The following is a 15,603-nucleotide window of genomic DNA, read 5'->3' as shown; positions in this document are numbered from 1 at the left end:
TGCGTCGTTAATGTTATTTATTTATTTCATATTTCTTTAAAGTTTCTTTAAAGCTCTGAAAGCTGAGCAGCCACACAGCAGAGTGAGGAAGGCTTGAGAGCCAGGATGTAACGTGCCCGAACAACTTTTAAAAGTAAAATCTAATGACCTAATATGTTCATAAGAATTGAGCTCATTTCTTATGTCCTCGATTTCAAGTGTTCTGCTGTTTGTACTACAACTAAGAACACACCCTCGTGTTTGTTTGGAGCTGCAGTTCACATTTTATGTACTGCATGAAATCCCCATCGACGCCCTGAAAGAAGGTTTGGACTCCTGCTGAGAAGAGAAAGTGGTGAAAGGGAAGGAGCTTCCAGGAGGAGGAGAAGACGGACCCCAGAGGAATTAATGGATGTAGTGATGGAGGATGGAGATGGTCGGTGGAACAGCAGGCGGATGAAGTGCACAATAAAAAATAAAGCAATTAAGTTAAACTAGTGTTTTCAAGTACAGAATTATACTGTTATCCAAGTGCAATTTACCCCAAGCAATCTATGTCGTTACCAATAAGATTATAAATAGAAATTACAACTGAATCAATATTCCAACAGTTTGTTGTCAATAAGTTTAATATTTCAATGTAAAATGTCCTGCTTGTATCACATATTGTGTCCAAAAAAATATTGTTTGAGTAATTTTGTATTCTTTATTGTGTGTCTGAGACATGATGTCGATATTTTATTTAAAAAAAAAAAATATTGAATACTTCTTCGTTTAGAAAAAAAAAAAAAAAGCATCTACTTTGCAAACAAACCCCCTCGAACTGCTTTAATTAAATAAATAAAATAAAAAAGCAGCGTTTTCTCTACTTGTAATGAAAAGCCACAGGTGCTCCTGGGGTGACTTTTCCACTGTTCCTGGTGAATTGCGCAAAGTTCAGGAATGTGAGCAGCTGGGAAAAAAAGAAAAAAACTTGTACAGGAGGGGAGGGAGGTGGATCATCTTGTTTCACTACTTGTTTGCGCACCTCCTTTTCCTCCTCCTCCTCCTCCTCCTCCTCCTCCTCCTCCCCTTCACGGAGCCACGCCCCGTCCGGCAGCACACCTGGAGTCCGGACCTGAGCAGCGGCCGCGGCTGAAGGAAAGTGAGAAAGAAACCCCGCTGCGGTGTCCGTGTCGGCGGCCTGTGGAGAAACTACGCGGGACGGAGGGAGGAGGTGTCGCTTCAGGTCTGTGATTCTCTGATTCTCTGTGATTTGATGGCGCGTGGACAGTTGAGCGTCTGATCGAGGCGCGCCGCGCTGCGCCGCGTCAAACAAACAACCGGCTGTTTTCTGTGTCCTTGAGCGTCTTTATATCATCTCACCTCACATTTACTTGATTTCATAAACCATTGGTGACATTTCAGGGTGGAATTGCTCATAAATTAAAGTTTTTTTTTGTTTTTTTTTTTAACTTAATTTCTACTCATTTAAAGCGTTTTACTTTTACGCATTCATAAAAAGTGCCAAAAATGAAAAAGACAACCACATGTTTTCTGTAAATATTAACTTACCGATGTGTATACAGGGCGGAAAACCTGTGAAAAGTGCATTGGACCACACGAAAGAGGACAAAAATAAAAACACACAGCATTAAATCTTTTCTCTTTCCCCAAAAATGACTTTTACATTCCTTTTTTAAGTTCAATTTGTGTGTTTTTTATTTTGTGGGTTTAAATTCATTGAGATGTCATTTTATTATTGTTTTTCCAGATATTACTCACAGCATGGGGGAGGCACCGGTCAGCGAAGACAGCAAGGTCACGAGGACTGCAGAGGTATTGTTTGAAAATGTGGTTTTTATTTCTGTGTTTTGGGTTTATCTTGTTCAAATCTTGTGTCTTCACCTGTCAAGTATGTGGGCTCATTTCCTGTGGATGACCGCTGTCTGGATGACCAGATTAAGCAACTGCACACACAGCTGAAGTCTCTCAAAGTGAGTGTCTCTGCCGAGATCCGTTCACTCGTAACCTCGACGGGAAACGCAGAGAACTCACGCCGGCGGTGTTTCTCCTCGCAGGCATGCAAGAGGAGGAGGCCTGTGTCCCTCCAGTTCTCCATTAAAGGTGTGAAAATCTACAATGAAGATGAAACGGTAGGTATTTCACTTTCCCACGGTCTCACTGATGTCGGTGGTGATGGTGTTGCGCTGTATTTGACCCCCCCCCGTCCTCTCTGCAGACCCTTCTCATGGCTCACGCTCTGCAGAGAGTCTCTCTGTCCACCGCCCGGCCCGTCGATGCCCAGTTTGCCTTTGTCTCCCATAACCCCGGCAGCACCGACGCACAGCTCTATTGCCATGTTTTTAAAGCGAGGCATGCCAGAGCGGTAAGACAGAAACTGAGGTTTTTCCAACCCTTTCTCAAGCGGTGATGACAGCCAGTGTTTCTGTTGACTCCCACACATGTGAATGGTAGTCTTGAATTGAAACGCACTCGTTTTCAGGCGGTGCTTGAATTTAACTGACTTCTGATTTCATCAACAAACGTACAAATGAATCTGATGAGAAAAACTAAAGAGGAGAACTTTTAAAAAAACCAATTGCCACCTAATTGATGACACGACAATGATAGAGACTCGGCGCAACGGCACAGATTCTCAGTTTGAGGCTTTATTATTGAAGCGAAATGTTGTAAAAGGGTTTACAGCCTCTAAAAACTTCCACTTTTTACTTCTGCACGCTGGGTACATTCGAGAACCTTTTTAATATTTGCCTTTTTGGTTTGAGAAAATAATTTGAATGTCTCCTTCTGCGTTGGAAAGTCAAGTCCCGGCCGGCTCTGCTGATTGACGTCGATGAAACGAGCTGTGCTCCTGAAATTAATCATGAATCGCTGATCCCGCGAGATTTAAAGTTTGCCTCAAGCTCATACCTCTCAGTCTGCAGCTCGACCTTCCGCTCTTTGATAATTATATTATATAATCAAATTCCAGGTGTGTTTGACTTGTAGTTTTACACGACACTGTAACCTCCAATCCTCTGGCAGGGAACTTCTCCATAAGTGACGTGAGTGTAATGATGATACTCTCCTCTCCGTCAGGCCCAGTTCCTGAACCTGCTGCTGTGCCGCTGTTTCCAGCTGTCGTACCTGGAGAAACACCCGGAGGAGGCGCAGGACGGCCCCGCAGGCTCTCTGCCCAAACGCAGCCCCTCGCTGCTCAACCACGGCTTCCCTCTGAGCGTCAGCGCCCTGGTGTCCTTCAGAAGAGCCCCGTTTGGAGGGCTGCTGCCCGGCACCAAGGTTTGGACTTCATCCTCCTCTTTTCTTTAATTTGATCCCCCAGCTAGAGGCGAGTCGTAAACTTGGAGTTAACCCAGGGACTCCCTGAGTGTGGAATGCAGGAGAAAGCACAAGCTCTTCTCGCGCCGGTTTGGATGTTTCTTTGTTTTTATTTCAGATTTGGTAAGTCCTCATGGAGAGCCTGTTGCACTGATGATTGTGGATTAATGGTTGATTATGAGTTAAAGTCATTTAGTTTTTATAATTTTCTGTCAAAAATCTTACAATTTTGCCACCTTTATCGGCTTATTTCATTCAAAGATATTATTGGTCTTCTGCTTTATTATTATTATTATTGTTACTCTGCATGATCTGTGTGAACGTGTGTTTTATGTGTTGTATGAGCGGAGGTGCATGACTGCAAATATTTTTCCTTTTTCTATATATATATATACATTTTTTGTTCTTTTCGCTATATTAAGATTGATAAACAAGCACTTTAATCTAGACTGAAGATGTACAGTGTTCACAGTCTGGACATACGAATCAGTTGATCCGCGCCACTTTAGGAGTCAGAGGTTTCCTTTTCCGTTCATCGACGTGTTCATTCTTTACATTCCCGCCTCTCTCTCTCAGCTGAAAAGCCAGAAGTCTTCGGACGACACCCTCAGCAGCCAGGACGAGGTCTTCGCCTCCTCGCCGTCCCTCGTCCGCAAGAAAGCCATCCGCACCAAGGCGCTGCGTTCAGGCGCCTACCGCTCCTTCACCTTCACGCCGCTCAAGCAGCGCTGCGTTCAGGAGCGACTGAACGCGTCACAAGGTCAGCCCAGCGTTCACAGAGCGCTATCCCGAGTCAAAGAGCTGATTAGGTAAAGCAAAACTCTGCGTTTTAGTCCGGAGGAGCAGCTCACTGGTGTGGTGTCAGGGGGTTTGTGGGCTTTCGGATAAATTGGACGTTTTCCTACACAAACACGCAGCTGGTGGAAAATCATTAACCTTTGGATCTCTTGATACAAATCTGAATCTCAAGTTCTTTATTTATTTCTGTGTTTTGTTTTTTATGTGACTCAGAAAAGGACCAAGACAGGACGGCAGTAAGGAGATCACAGGCTCCAAGTCTGGCTGAAACGGAAGAAGCTCTGGCTCAAGCTGTGTGGTGTTGGGCGGGCATCGCTACGTCAGTACCTCACTCACCTCAATGTAGAGGAGAGGAAATAAAAAAAAAAAAGGCTGGTGCAGTGTGTGAAATGTAAAAGGAAGCGGTCGTTTCTATTTTTCCTCATTTTGATTACGTATCAAAATGGTTCTTACAAGAAGTTTCACAACATTTCAGAAGTTTAAAGTGACATTTTTTCCACTTTGTCGTCAAAGAAAAAGCTCATTTAACACAAACGACTGAGGAATAGTTACTGAACTTATTCCATACGTTCTTTCACAAATTGACTCATTTTGATGAACTTCTGTCTCTTTAAATATGAGTCATCAGAACGTTTATACTCACTCTGCTATTTACTAACAAATTGTTCCTTCAGTTATTTTTATAACTTTCCGTCCTAATTGTTTTGACGTTGCACTAACATTCCAAGAAGTTGTAAAATATCCGACTTTCAACATCTGATTTAGTGGTGAATGACGAATCGTTTTGAGACTCGCAAGTGCTTACTTCTCTCTCTCATTTCCGTTTTGCAAATTGTCCCAGCCTTTTAGGAATCTGCTTTTATTTTTGCCGCGTCGAGCCACTTCCTTGTTAATACGTCACTGATTATTTATCCCGTCTATTGCAGTGACAGCAGCTATTCACTGCTGGCAGACGACGTCCTCGGATCCTATCTTCTGTGTCCGCATCCCAAAAAACAGAAATGTGGTTCCCTCATCATTCGCTCCCCCTCTGGTTTGATCACCTACCTGATAGAAAACACCCATGAAGGGAAATTCCTGCTGGAGGTAAATAAACGTTTTCACTCATTACGAGTTGAACTTGTGTTGAACTTTGAGACGGAAAAGTAAAACTACGGAATAGCATTCAGAGAACTGCGTGTTTGGATGTACTGTACCTTTCTATTCATTTACTTATTAATAAGATTTTAAAAAAAGAATAAAAGTTTCATTTTAGTATTGGGCTTTTTTTGGAGTGTCAGACATTCTTGGATGTGGCAGTATATATGAAGATATTTATTTTTTCATTAAGTGAGACTAATTATTTAATTTTTGCTTTTACCAGACTAAAGAATGCCTCACACTTAATGTTTACGGTCAGACTTTATTTAAAAGTGTCCAGATGAGGTAAATCAGCTGAGGCTTTAAAAAAAAAGAAGAAGAAATAAATCAAATTGGAAGATTTCATCTCCGGGACAATACATTTGTTGATGGACAATAATGTATTTACTGACTTATTTAATACTTATTTTAACATAACCTCATGCAAGTAGTGTCTTATGTTACATGATTTATTGTTGAAAAAGCAAATTAAAAACCCACATTTCCGTCCTACTTGAGCATGATTTATTTATTATTTTTTTACACAATGTTTTTCTTTTCATTACAGAAATGTAAGACTGAGTTCAGTTCCTTAGCTGAGCTGATTGACTCCTACACGGAGAGCCAGGACGATCTGCCGAGCGCGCTGAGCTGCGCCCGAGTCAACCACTGCTACGAGTGGGAGGAAAGCGGCGGCCATCAGCAGCTGGCGAAGCCGAGCAAGAACTCGAGCAGAGCCAAGAATCAAAGTACCCGGCACTCGAAGCAATGGGCCTAATCCTCAGGATAGTGACACACGGGGAAACAACGGCATCAGAGGATATTTCTTGTACACATTTAGCACATTTACTCGTAAAGCACAGGTGTTGCGGAGAATCGTCACAAACTATAAAACACATGCACTGATATATAAACCGTTTGCAAGTCACTTCAACAGTGATACTTGCTCGTAAAATGCTGCTTTTATGTTTTTTAAGTGTCTTTTTTTAATATCATGAATATATATATTCACGCGAGCCTGCGAGGCATCAGGCGTGTGTTTTTTAGAATGATCAGCTCCAGTTAGTTTGTGAAGGCGGAGCACAAACGATCAAATTTTACTGTTTCCTTGTGACATGATACTGCTGCCTGCACTTTTCTGTGTTTTAGACATGTATAACTGAGAATTTCTTCTTATTGTTGTTTTTTTTTCGTGGCCACTAGTAAAATGTCGACTATTTTCAGTTTCAACATGTCCCGTTTTTTTTCATTAGACCAGATTATGGCCAAAGCGACAGTTTCTTTTTTTAAAACGGATGGGAATGTTTTTCAGCGTAACGCACTTATATTCGTCATGTTGTGCACACTTTGAATGTTTCTCGTGAGGAATGACCTTTCATGGAAACCTTAATATTATATACTAACATTTTCAAACTTTGCTCATCTGTGTTTGAAATAAACCACCAGACTTGTCGTCATACATCGTGTTTCCTGTTATTTTAAGTCTAAATGATTTGGTCGCCCTCATCTACAGCTTGATTTAAGGGGCGTGTGCCTGCACACAGATATTTGTGCAAAAGTACAAAGTGCTCAAATACATAAGTGCAAACTTCAGTAATCTGTAGTACTGACACAGATTGTGGTTCAACTGATTGCTTGATGACTTTTTAAATTTTTATTTTAATTTTAATTTGTCCACTTCTGCAGTTTCAGTGTGGATCATTAATCTACAAATTAAAAGTCATCTGAAAATACTCACAAATAACCATCAAACCATAGCTGAAAAAGTACAGCCACCTCTGGTTACTAGTTACTTCTCTAAACCACTAGTTATTAGTTACTGAAGAGAAATAAAATTGATGTTTTTTACATACCGGTAATCTTAAATTCAAATTGTCTGAATCACGTAGGATTTTACTGGCCTCTACTGGGACACATGAGCTCAGCTGTCTGTCTAAACTTTACATTAGGTTCAGCTGAATTTGCATCATGATTAAAAGGAAGTTAACAAAAATTGAAAAGTACACCCGTGTGTGTGGTTTAGTCCTTTTGCTGGAAATTTAAAGTGTTTTTTTCCCCCCAGAGTTGAAAACTAATATAAGCTTAGAGAGTTGAATAAAAATTTGTATTTCATTCCCTGGGTTTACTGTTGCCTTTCTGTGGAGAAATCAATGGCCTTCAATGACCTCACCAATATGGCTGCCGCCTTGAAAGAGTTTCTAACCTCACGGTTGTTTACAGTTGCTAGGCGACTTCAAACCACCGAGAGCAGCGGAGCGGGATGGCAAAAGAGCTGAAACGATACCCGAGGAGGTCAGTCGGCACCGTGTGTGGACATAATACCACCTCCTGTGTCTTTTCAGAGGAATTTAAAGGCTTTATGTAAAATCGGATGACCGTTTTGTGAGTCTTTGGTTTCCAGAACTTCTTGTCCAGGTGAGCTGAGGCGTCTCTCCCCTCTGGACACTGTGCTCATTAGACCGATTTGCTCTTTTTCTTTCTTTGGATTTAACACGTCACTGGCGGCACACAGCCGGCTGCTGTGGTTTGGCCATTGAGACATGGGGTCGGAGTCGGTGAAGGTGATCGTCAGGTGCAGGCCCCTGAACGACAGGGAGAAGGCGCTCAGCTCCAAGATGGTGCTGTCCATGGACCTGCACCGCTGTCAGTGCTTCATCCAGAAGCCCGGGGCAGTGGACGAGCCCCCCAAGCAGTTCACCTTTGATGGGACCTACTACATTGATCAGACAACGGAGCAGATGTACAATGAGATTGCTTATCCATTGGTGGAGGTACGTGGTCTTTTTTTTGTTTTAACTCCCCGTCTGTCTGGATTGAGGTTAAAGGCTTGGCGGTATCTTCAACATTACTCAAAATCCCGTACTCAAGTATTTCAAGTTCAGTTTCCCACAGAGTCATGACCAAACTCACAACACATTGACTGTTTATATTGACCTTTACATTGCAGTTCACCTTGTTTCAATCATTTAGCATCGGCGATTAGTCAATCATGCGTATAGATGATCTTGACCGGGAGCTATGCATTACAAGAGTAACACACTGGTCACTGGACACCGTCAGTTTGGAGCCTATATCTCATTGCAAATTACTTCAGGTCTCATTTATAACTTATTATCCTGCAGCCAGACATATGCAAAGGTCATGTGTATGCCAGTACCTTCACTGCCGCTCATGTCATTTCTGCTACAGATTTCCGCTTCATAATTCTAATGCTAATATTATATTCAGATTGTTTATATAACCAAAATGCTATTTATTCTAATGTGTGTGTTTAAGATGCCCATAGTTTCCTTTTTTTTAAATAATGTTATTCACTTTAGTATCTGGTTTTATGGAATCCTAATCATCCCATAAATATAGTCATTGTTCAATGTACAATTATTTTTTGGAGATGGATTTTTTAGAGTGGGAATGTCGATATTTTAAATCTTTTGAATGTGTCAAACATCAACAATACAGTTTTATTGACATCTTTTTCTGCTTTAAAAAAAATAAAGTTTGTCCCGTCATGTACTTTTGAACTACTCCTGTTTATTCCATTGGATGAAAGGAGAAATCTCTGTGTGTATCTTTACCTTGTCATCTTCCTGAATGACGCCTGCTGCACAACAAGCCCTTGTGAAATGGTTTTTGCAGGGTGTCACTGAGGGATACAATGGCACAATCTTTGCTTATGGACAAACTGGAAGTGGCAAGTCTTTCACCATGCAGGGTGTGTCTGAGCCGACGTCTCAGAGAGGCGTCATCCCCCGGGCCTTTGAACATATTTTTGAGAGCATTCAGGTAAATTAATGGAACTTTTCCCAAATTCCTCTTAGGAAATCACAAGTTCAAGTCAAAACCCCAGAGACATGCTGCATTTCCTGTTAAAGTATTGGTGGAATAACATTAAACACACTGATTTCTTTTATCATTTGTGTAAAATAGGATTCTGGAATGTACTCAAGATAAGAGAGTAAAAAGTGGCTGTTTGAATGTACCTCTAATACTCACTCAATGTGCAGCGGCAGCTTCTTCTGCAGGGGGAAAATATGCTTTTGTCAACAGTGTGGTGGTTACGGTTTGTGTCCAGGCTTGTCAGAGATTCTGTTTGCTCAGAAGAAATAATCATATGTCATCTGTTTTTTTTTTGGTGCAAGCCAGTGTGCAGAAAATACCAAATTCCTGGTCAGGGCCTCCTACTTAGAGATTTACAATGAAGAAATCAGAGACCTTCTGGGAAGCGACACCAAACAGAGATTGGAGGTAAGCCTCTGTTTCAAAAAAACAAAACCGCTCCACATCTTGTAACCGCAGAGGGCATAAGAAAAGTGGTTTCTTAGGAAGGAACAATAGATGATATATTTCTGCTTGTGGCACTGTGCTCTGTTTACGTATGTCCTGTATGGTGCGTGCTGCCACTGTGACTTAAAGCACAGTTGTTACTTGACAGCTTGAAGGTCAAGGTGTCTGAACAGGGCGACGGATGTTTTAATTGTGTGGGTATTTTTTTTCTTATGTGACTCTTGAATGCCCAGCTGAAAGAGCACCCGGAGCGTGGCGTGTATGTACGGGACCTGTCCATGCACACCGTGCACAGCGTGAGGGAGTGTGAGAGAATCATAGAGCACGGCTGGAAGAACCGGGCGGTGGGCTACACGCTGATGAACAAGGACTCGTCCCGCTCCCACTCAATCTTCACAATCCATTTGGAGATTTGCAGCACTGGTGAGCACGTAATTAACAGAATAGGTTTTGACTATAACGCAAGCTTGAAAAGCTTTTTTGTTTTGTTATATATACCCTTACAAAATGGTATAAAAAGAGCACCTTATTAAAAAAAAAAAAGAAAAAAAAAGAAGATTTTCACAACCTAATGCTGCTTTTTATTTATTTTAAACTGAAATTGACACTTAGGGAACAATCTAACTAACATATTATAAATGTAATCCTTGAAAGAAGCGTTTAAAGTTACTTAAACACTATAAACCAAATGTTTGGAATTGAATATAATGATTGATTGATTGATTCATTCATTCATTCATTAATTTTTGTGATGGAAGAGCCAAATCTGGAGGTGTGTTTAATGAAGACAATCATATCTGCAGATTGACTAAAATGTCTGTTTTTATTTTCGAGAAGTAATGTTTCAGTGAATGCTAAGAAAAGAAGCAAGAGTTTCCTTCTCTGGGGCGTAATCACACAACCCCAGTGAACTAAAGTCTTCCTTGATATGCATATGGGATTGAGAACCAATCAGCCTTTATGTCCATCTACTATACTGCTTTATATAATTCAGACTTGTGGAGCAGATCCCAGCTGACAATAACAGGGTACACTCTGGACAGTTGGTTAGTCGGTCACAGAGCAAACAGAGCGAGAGAGAGAGACGGGCACCCACACATACTCACATTCACACCGATGGGTAATTTAGTTCCATTTAAACTCTCACACCCAAAATTTTCTTCCAACGAGATTCATTCACTGTTTGTCTCTACATGTTTAACATTATAGTTATAGCAGCTCAACAGGTATAAAATAAAAACGTGTGTAATATGTAACAGTATCGCTTTAAGTTTTAGTACTTGACAGAGGAACTTTCGTCTCTGAAGAAAGTACTGAGGCAAACCTAAAAGTTGTGTTTTTCTGTATTTCCTTTCTAAGATACAGACGGCCAGGACCATCTGCGAGCAGGAAAACTCAACCTCGTGGACTTGGCGGGAAGCGAGCGTCAGTCCAAAACCGGCGCCACTGGCGACCGTCTCCGCGAGGCCACGAAGATCAACCTGTCACTCTCGGCCCTGGGGAACGTCATCTCCGCCCTGGTGGATGGCCGTTCCAAATACATCCCCTACCGGGACTCCAAGCTGACCAGGCTGCTGCAGGACTCCCTGGGAGGAAACACGCGCACCTTGATGATCGCCTGTCTCTCGCCGGCGGACAACAACTATGAGGAAAGCCTGAGCACGCTGCGCTACGCGAACCGGGCCAAAAGCATCCAGAACCGGCCCCGAATCAACGAGGACCCCAAGGACGCCCTGCTGCGAGAGTACCAGCAGGAGATCAAGAACCTGCGGGCTCTCATATCAGGCCAGTTGGGCTCTGCTGACCTCTCATGTAAGTTTTAACGTCTAAGGGCTTCGTCTGGCTAATTTTAAATGTACATCTTTATATTAATTGTATTTTCATTTACATGTTTTTTTTAATACATTTTTATGATCCAAGTTGTTAGAAAACTTTTTTTGTGCAGCTCTGTTGGCAGGTCAACTGTTTGAGGTATCTCTTCCTGCTCCTTCAACCCCACAAGCCAGTGGCACTGAAGCAAGGAAGGAGAAGATTAAAGAGGCATTCGGAGACCATTCTCACACCGATATATCACTTCATATCAATGTGTGCCTTGCGTGAGAACCGTGTGATTTATGGTCTGCATTCTGCTCTCGCCACAGGACTATGAGGAGAAGCTGGCCAAGTTGCAGGCGGACTATAATGCAGAGCAGGAGTCTAAAGCAAAACTGCAGGAGGACATTGCTGCCCTGCGCTCCTCTTACGAATCAAAGCTTTCCTTTCTGGAGAAGGCTCAAACCAGCAGGGGGAGCTCTGTCTCTAAAAATGGTACAACAAGAGTGTTGCTCCTTGACAGATTGTCAATAAATCACTTCATGCATTTGATTTTTTAACAAAACGTTTTTTTTATAAAACAGTGAGGTTCTGACCAATTCTTGTTTTTATCACCACATGTACACTGACATTATTATGCGTCGTGTTGTTTAGCAGCAGCGGTGAGCTCCAGCTGTGTAACCCCGAAGCCAGAGGAAGAGCAATGTCTCAGCACTGATCCCACGTGCCACAGTACAACTGCAGAAAGCCTCCCCACCAAGGTGGTTCTCCACAAACACGACCAGCTTGTTAGAAGTTACAAAAACACAACAATGGACGAGACTAACCGAATGTTGCTTCTCTTCACTGTCGGGACAGGCCGCTGTACTGCAGGACGAAGTCGGTGTACAAGAGCATTCAGGGGGAGACGAGGTCCCAACAACAGGGAGTTTGGACCAAAAGCATGTCTTGGAGAGGTTAGTTGCTTTATCTATCTATCTATCTATCTATCTATCTATCTATCTATCTATCTATCTATCCATCCATCCATCCATCCATCCATCCCATCCCATCCATCCATCCATCCATCCATCCATCCATCCATCCATCCATCCATCCATCCATCCATCCATCCATCCATCCATCCATCCATCCATCCATCCATCCATCCATCCATCCATCCATCCATCCATCAGTCCATTGTGTAAAAAACAACAACAACAACAACAAACAAACACACCTAAACAATAATTAGGGATTCCTCTCAGGCCTCTTGTGTGTCATGTCATTTGAACACAGTAATATTTACATGATGTATTTATTTATTTTTGTCATTTCATCCAGTGACACTGTTTATGTACTTCTACCCAGACTGCAGCAGCTTGAACAGGAGGTGGTGGGAGGGGAGCAGGCCAGGAACAAGGAGCTCCAACAGAGACACAGGCAGAGGCAGAAACTGGCTGACCAGAGGAAAGTGCAGCTCATCCAGGCGCTGTCACAGAACAGCGAGGACAGCGAGAGTGTGCTGCTGAACGTCTACAATTCCATTCAGGAAGAAGTCCATGCCAAAGGCCACATGCTGGTCAAAGTCCAGGGAAAGGTCAGAGACTGTAAATACTGCATATTTAACTTTTATTTCTTTTGTCATTATCTAAAAATGCACACTGTATGTTTTCATCTTATCTAACTACACACAGAGAACATCCTAGAAGAGGTACATTTTTATCTTAATGAAGTGTGTCAAATTTGGACATCAATCCCCTGGAGACTCATATAACTCGGGAATTAAAGTATTTTATTAACTTTCTTAACCTGAACAAGTAGGCTACTCCTGTGTCTTCGGGGGTTTGCTGATGTGGTGTTGAAACCGTTCTTGGATGGCACCTCAAAACCTCAAAATGGTTTTTGGATCGACACAAAACAAGCTGCCACAGAAATGAGCTTGAGGCACCAACGTGCACTTTATTTGTGCTTCGACCATAAAGCCTTAAAACCTTTTACAAATGTGTCTAAACAGCTGAAAGCAGCAAAACTGGAGATCCGCGACCTGCAGGCCGAGTTTGAGGAGGAGAGAAAGGACTACCTGACGACCATCCGCCGGCTGGAGAGAGAAGGTCAGCTGTTGCACAGCCTGCTGGAGCGAATGGTTCCTCTGGTGCGTCGCGACTGCAACTACAGCAACCTGGACCGCTTGAAGAAAGAGGCCGTCTGGGACGAGGACAGCGCCACCTGGAGGCTGCCGGACGTGATCCTGCAGAAAACGACACTACCCTCAGGTGGGGTATATGACAAGGGCATCAATACGGCAGCTGATGAGATTGTATTTATCTTTTGTTTTTCCTGTTTGGCTCATTCTCTTGAAATATTCGTTCCTTTTCGATGCGTAGCAGTGGCACCAAAACCATCACCTTGCAGAAACACGGGCCCTGAGGCCGGAGCCTCGTTTATGGTGTGTGTGTGTGTTTGTTTTTCATGCATCATCTTTTCGGCTTAAAACGCACATGCTGACATACTCACAGAGGATAACTGCTGTGTGTTTCAGCAGATGGAAGAAGACAGGTACAAGGAAATGCTGGACCGAAGTGACAGTGAGAACATTGCCAGCAGCTACTTCAAGCCAAAACGAGCCAGCCAGCTGCTGGGAGCTGAAGCCGCCAAGGGACATGGTGAGACACACAAACTGCTGACATGTTCAAGTAAACACAAACAGTTCGAGCAGCTGATGTGTGCGTTCAGTCCTTCCATCCGTCCATCCACACCTGCATACATTAAACCCTCATGTGTGTCCTTCGTTTGTACTGTTTAAATATCATTTGTCAATGCCGGTTTTCCTTTTTCATAATGTCTTTAAATACATTCTCTTAAACCAGCTTTATCGAGATGCTTCCTTCCAGCGTTTGTCTCATCTATCGTCCCCCTTCTCATGCAGGTGTCCACTCTCCGCCCCTGCTGAACGTGGCAGCCCACCTCTCTGTGAGCGGCTCTAACATGAACTCCCCCGTCGGCTCAGACTCCGTCCTGCCTCGTCCCTTCCGTTTGGAGTCGCTGGATGTCCCGGTGTCCAAGGCGAAGCGCAAAAAAAGCAAAACGCACATCCAACATGAGGAAAGGACTTGAAAGGATTCCCAGCCATTTATATGATTTGAACACACCTCACTGTTTTGTGATAGTATATAAATTAAAATAGTGAATATACTGTGAAGGTTAAGAGGACACTTGAGTTACATTACACGCTCAGTTGTGTCATGTTTGTATGAGTTATGATAATTCTGCATGATATTCTACCTATCCTTGATTTTCTGCACTGCGCTTCTCCATGATATTTTTACTTTATCGCATTTTGAATGGAATTTGTTACCCAAAAATGTGAATTTCTACTCCTGCTCCTGAAGAAATAAAAGAAACCAGTTTAACCAAACCTTTGCTACTTGCACTCACTTCATTTTTTATTTTTTTACTTGAGAGTATTGTGGCCATCAGTTGACAGTAATAAAGTCTCACACGTGATAGTTCAGTATATAGTGTCATGATGACAAATTGATCAGGAGAGCTGTTGTCATGGCTGCAGTGTGGACAGGTACTTCATATTACAAGATACTTTATCTCTGGATGGTCCATAGTAAATTTTGAAGTGCTGCTACTTTGTTCCATATACAGATTCGTAAATTCTTACACCTGTCTTGGTTGTGATATAAACAATTACACTAACTTGATGATTTCATTATTTAAACATCGGGTATCATCTTCAAGAAAAGTAACAAAATTGTGAAGAGCAGTTCAATTTCTTTCCCAACTATAAAACTCTTATCATATTTCTCGTCTCGGTTATGGCCTGATTTCGTTCTCTATTGTTTAATATTACTTGAGCGGCAGACAGCCGTGTCAGTTTCAAAAAAAAAAATTTGACACCCTTTATTTGCCTGTGTGTAGAAACACAAAACCCAGACCGGCCCTCTGGGTGGGTCCATTACACAGAAGAAACTAAACAGAAGGCCACTGTAGTAGTCTCTTACGATAATTCAACAAACACCAATCGAGAGGCTTTAAGGCTGTTACGCAATAAACGCCAAGCCATTGAAACCAGCCACCGAAACCAATTTGGAAATGTTAGACGTGAGGCATGTTGAGGAAACGGAGAGAGGACGGCGTCGGTCTCCTAAGTTCACGGGGAGGTGGCGCTCTGGATAATCGGCTAATGGAAGAACAGCTGAGTCGGCTTCCTCATCATTTGAACGGCGTGTAAGACGAGTAGCTTGACTGACAGTCATGTAACAAGATTGCTGAATGAACTATGCAGGTTCACAGACTTTG

At 42.5% G+C, this 15,603-nt stretch overlaps 2 protein-coding genes across 3 annotated transcripts; both read left to right on the top strand.

Moving 5' to 3' along the window:
* Window positions 1-1,068: 1,068 nt before the first annotated feature.
* sh2d5 (SH2 domain containing 5) lies at window positions 1,069-6,677 on the top strand. 2 transcript variants are annotated; one of them, XM_080462331.1, is made up of 10 exons: window positions 1,069-1,207; window positions 1,733-1,797; window positions 1,875-1,955; window positions 2,040-2,114; window positions 2,201-2,347; window positions 3,061-3,261; window positions 3,877-4,060; window positions 4,312-4,417; window positions 5,025-5,184; window positions 5,786-6,677. In XM_080462331.1, exons 2-10 carry the CDS (start codon window positions 1,747-1,749, stop codon window positions 5,993-5,995), a joined length of 1,215 nt encoding a protein of 404 aa, XP_080318457.1. In that variant the 5' UTR covers window positions 1,069-1,207; window positions 1,733-1,746; the 3' UTR covers window positions 5,996-6,677. The 2 variants fall into 2 exon arrangements, with proteins under 2 accessions (XP_080318457.1, XP_080318458.1); XM_080462332.1 differs by having other exon boundaries at window positions 1,071-1,207; window positions 3,100-3,261; window positions 5,786-6,675.
* A 1,080-nt stretch (window positions 6,678-7,757) lies between these two features.
* kif17 (kinesin family member 17) lies at window positions 7,758-14,707 on the top strand (the record flags this gene model as incomplete). The annotated part of the gene is made up of 14 exons (XM_080461145.1): window positions 7,758-7,988; window positions 8,854-9,000; window positions 9,361-9,462; window positions 9,735-9,924; window positions 10,861-11,313; window positions 11,447-11,541; window positions 11,643-11,808; window positions 11,968-12,074; window positions 12,172-12,269; window positions 12,664-12,892; window positions 13,310-13,568; window positions 13,680-13,741; window positions 13,835-13,958; window positions 14,222-14,707. The coding sequence occupies 14 exons, from the start codon at window positions 7,758-7,760 to the stop codon at window positions 14,407-14,409; spliced, it is 2,451 nt and encodes an 816-aa protein (XP_080317271.1). The 3' UTR covers window positions 14,410-14,707.
* Between the last annotated feature and the right edge of the window lie 896 nt (window positions 14,708-15,603).

Source organism: Lipophrys pholis (genome assembly GCF_963383615.2).
Source record: "Lipophrys pholis genome assembly, chromosome: 4".
In the NCBI taxonomy this organism is placed as follows: Eukaryota; Metazoa; Chordata; class Actinopteri; order Blenniiformes; family Blenniidae; genus Lipophrys; species Lipophrys pholis.
This window is presented reverse-complemented; position numbering and strand designations above follow the sequence as displayed.

Coding starts and splice junctions, on each gene's coding strand:
- sh2d5 (XM_080462331.1), top strand. CDS start 1,747: ATGGGGGAGGCACCGGTCAGCGAAGACAGCAAGGTCACGAGGACTGCA. Junction 2,115..2,200: donor TCTACAATGAAGATGAAACG/GTAGGTATTTCA, acceptor TCCTCTCTGCAG/ACCCTTCTCATGGCTCACGC. Junction 5,185..5,785: donor AAGGGAAATTCCTGCTGGAG/GTAAATAAACGT, acceptor TTTTCATTACAG/AAATGTAAGACTGAGTTCAG.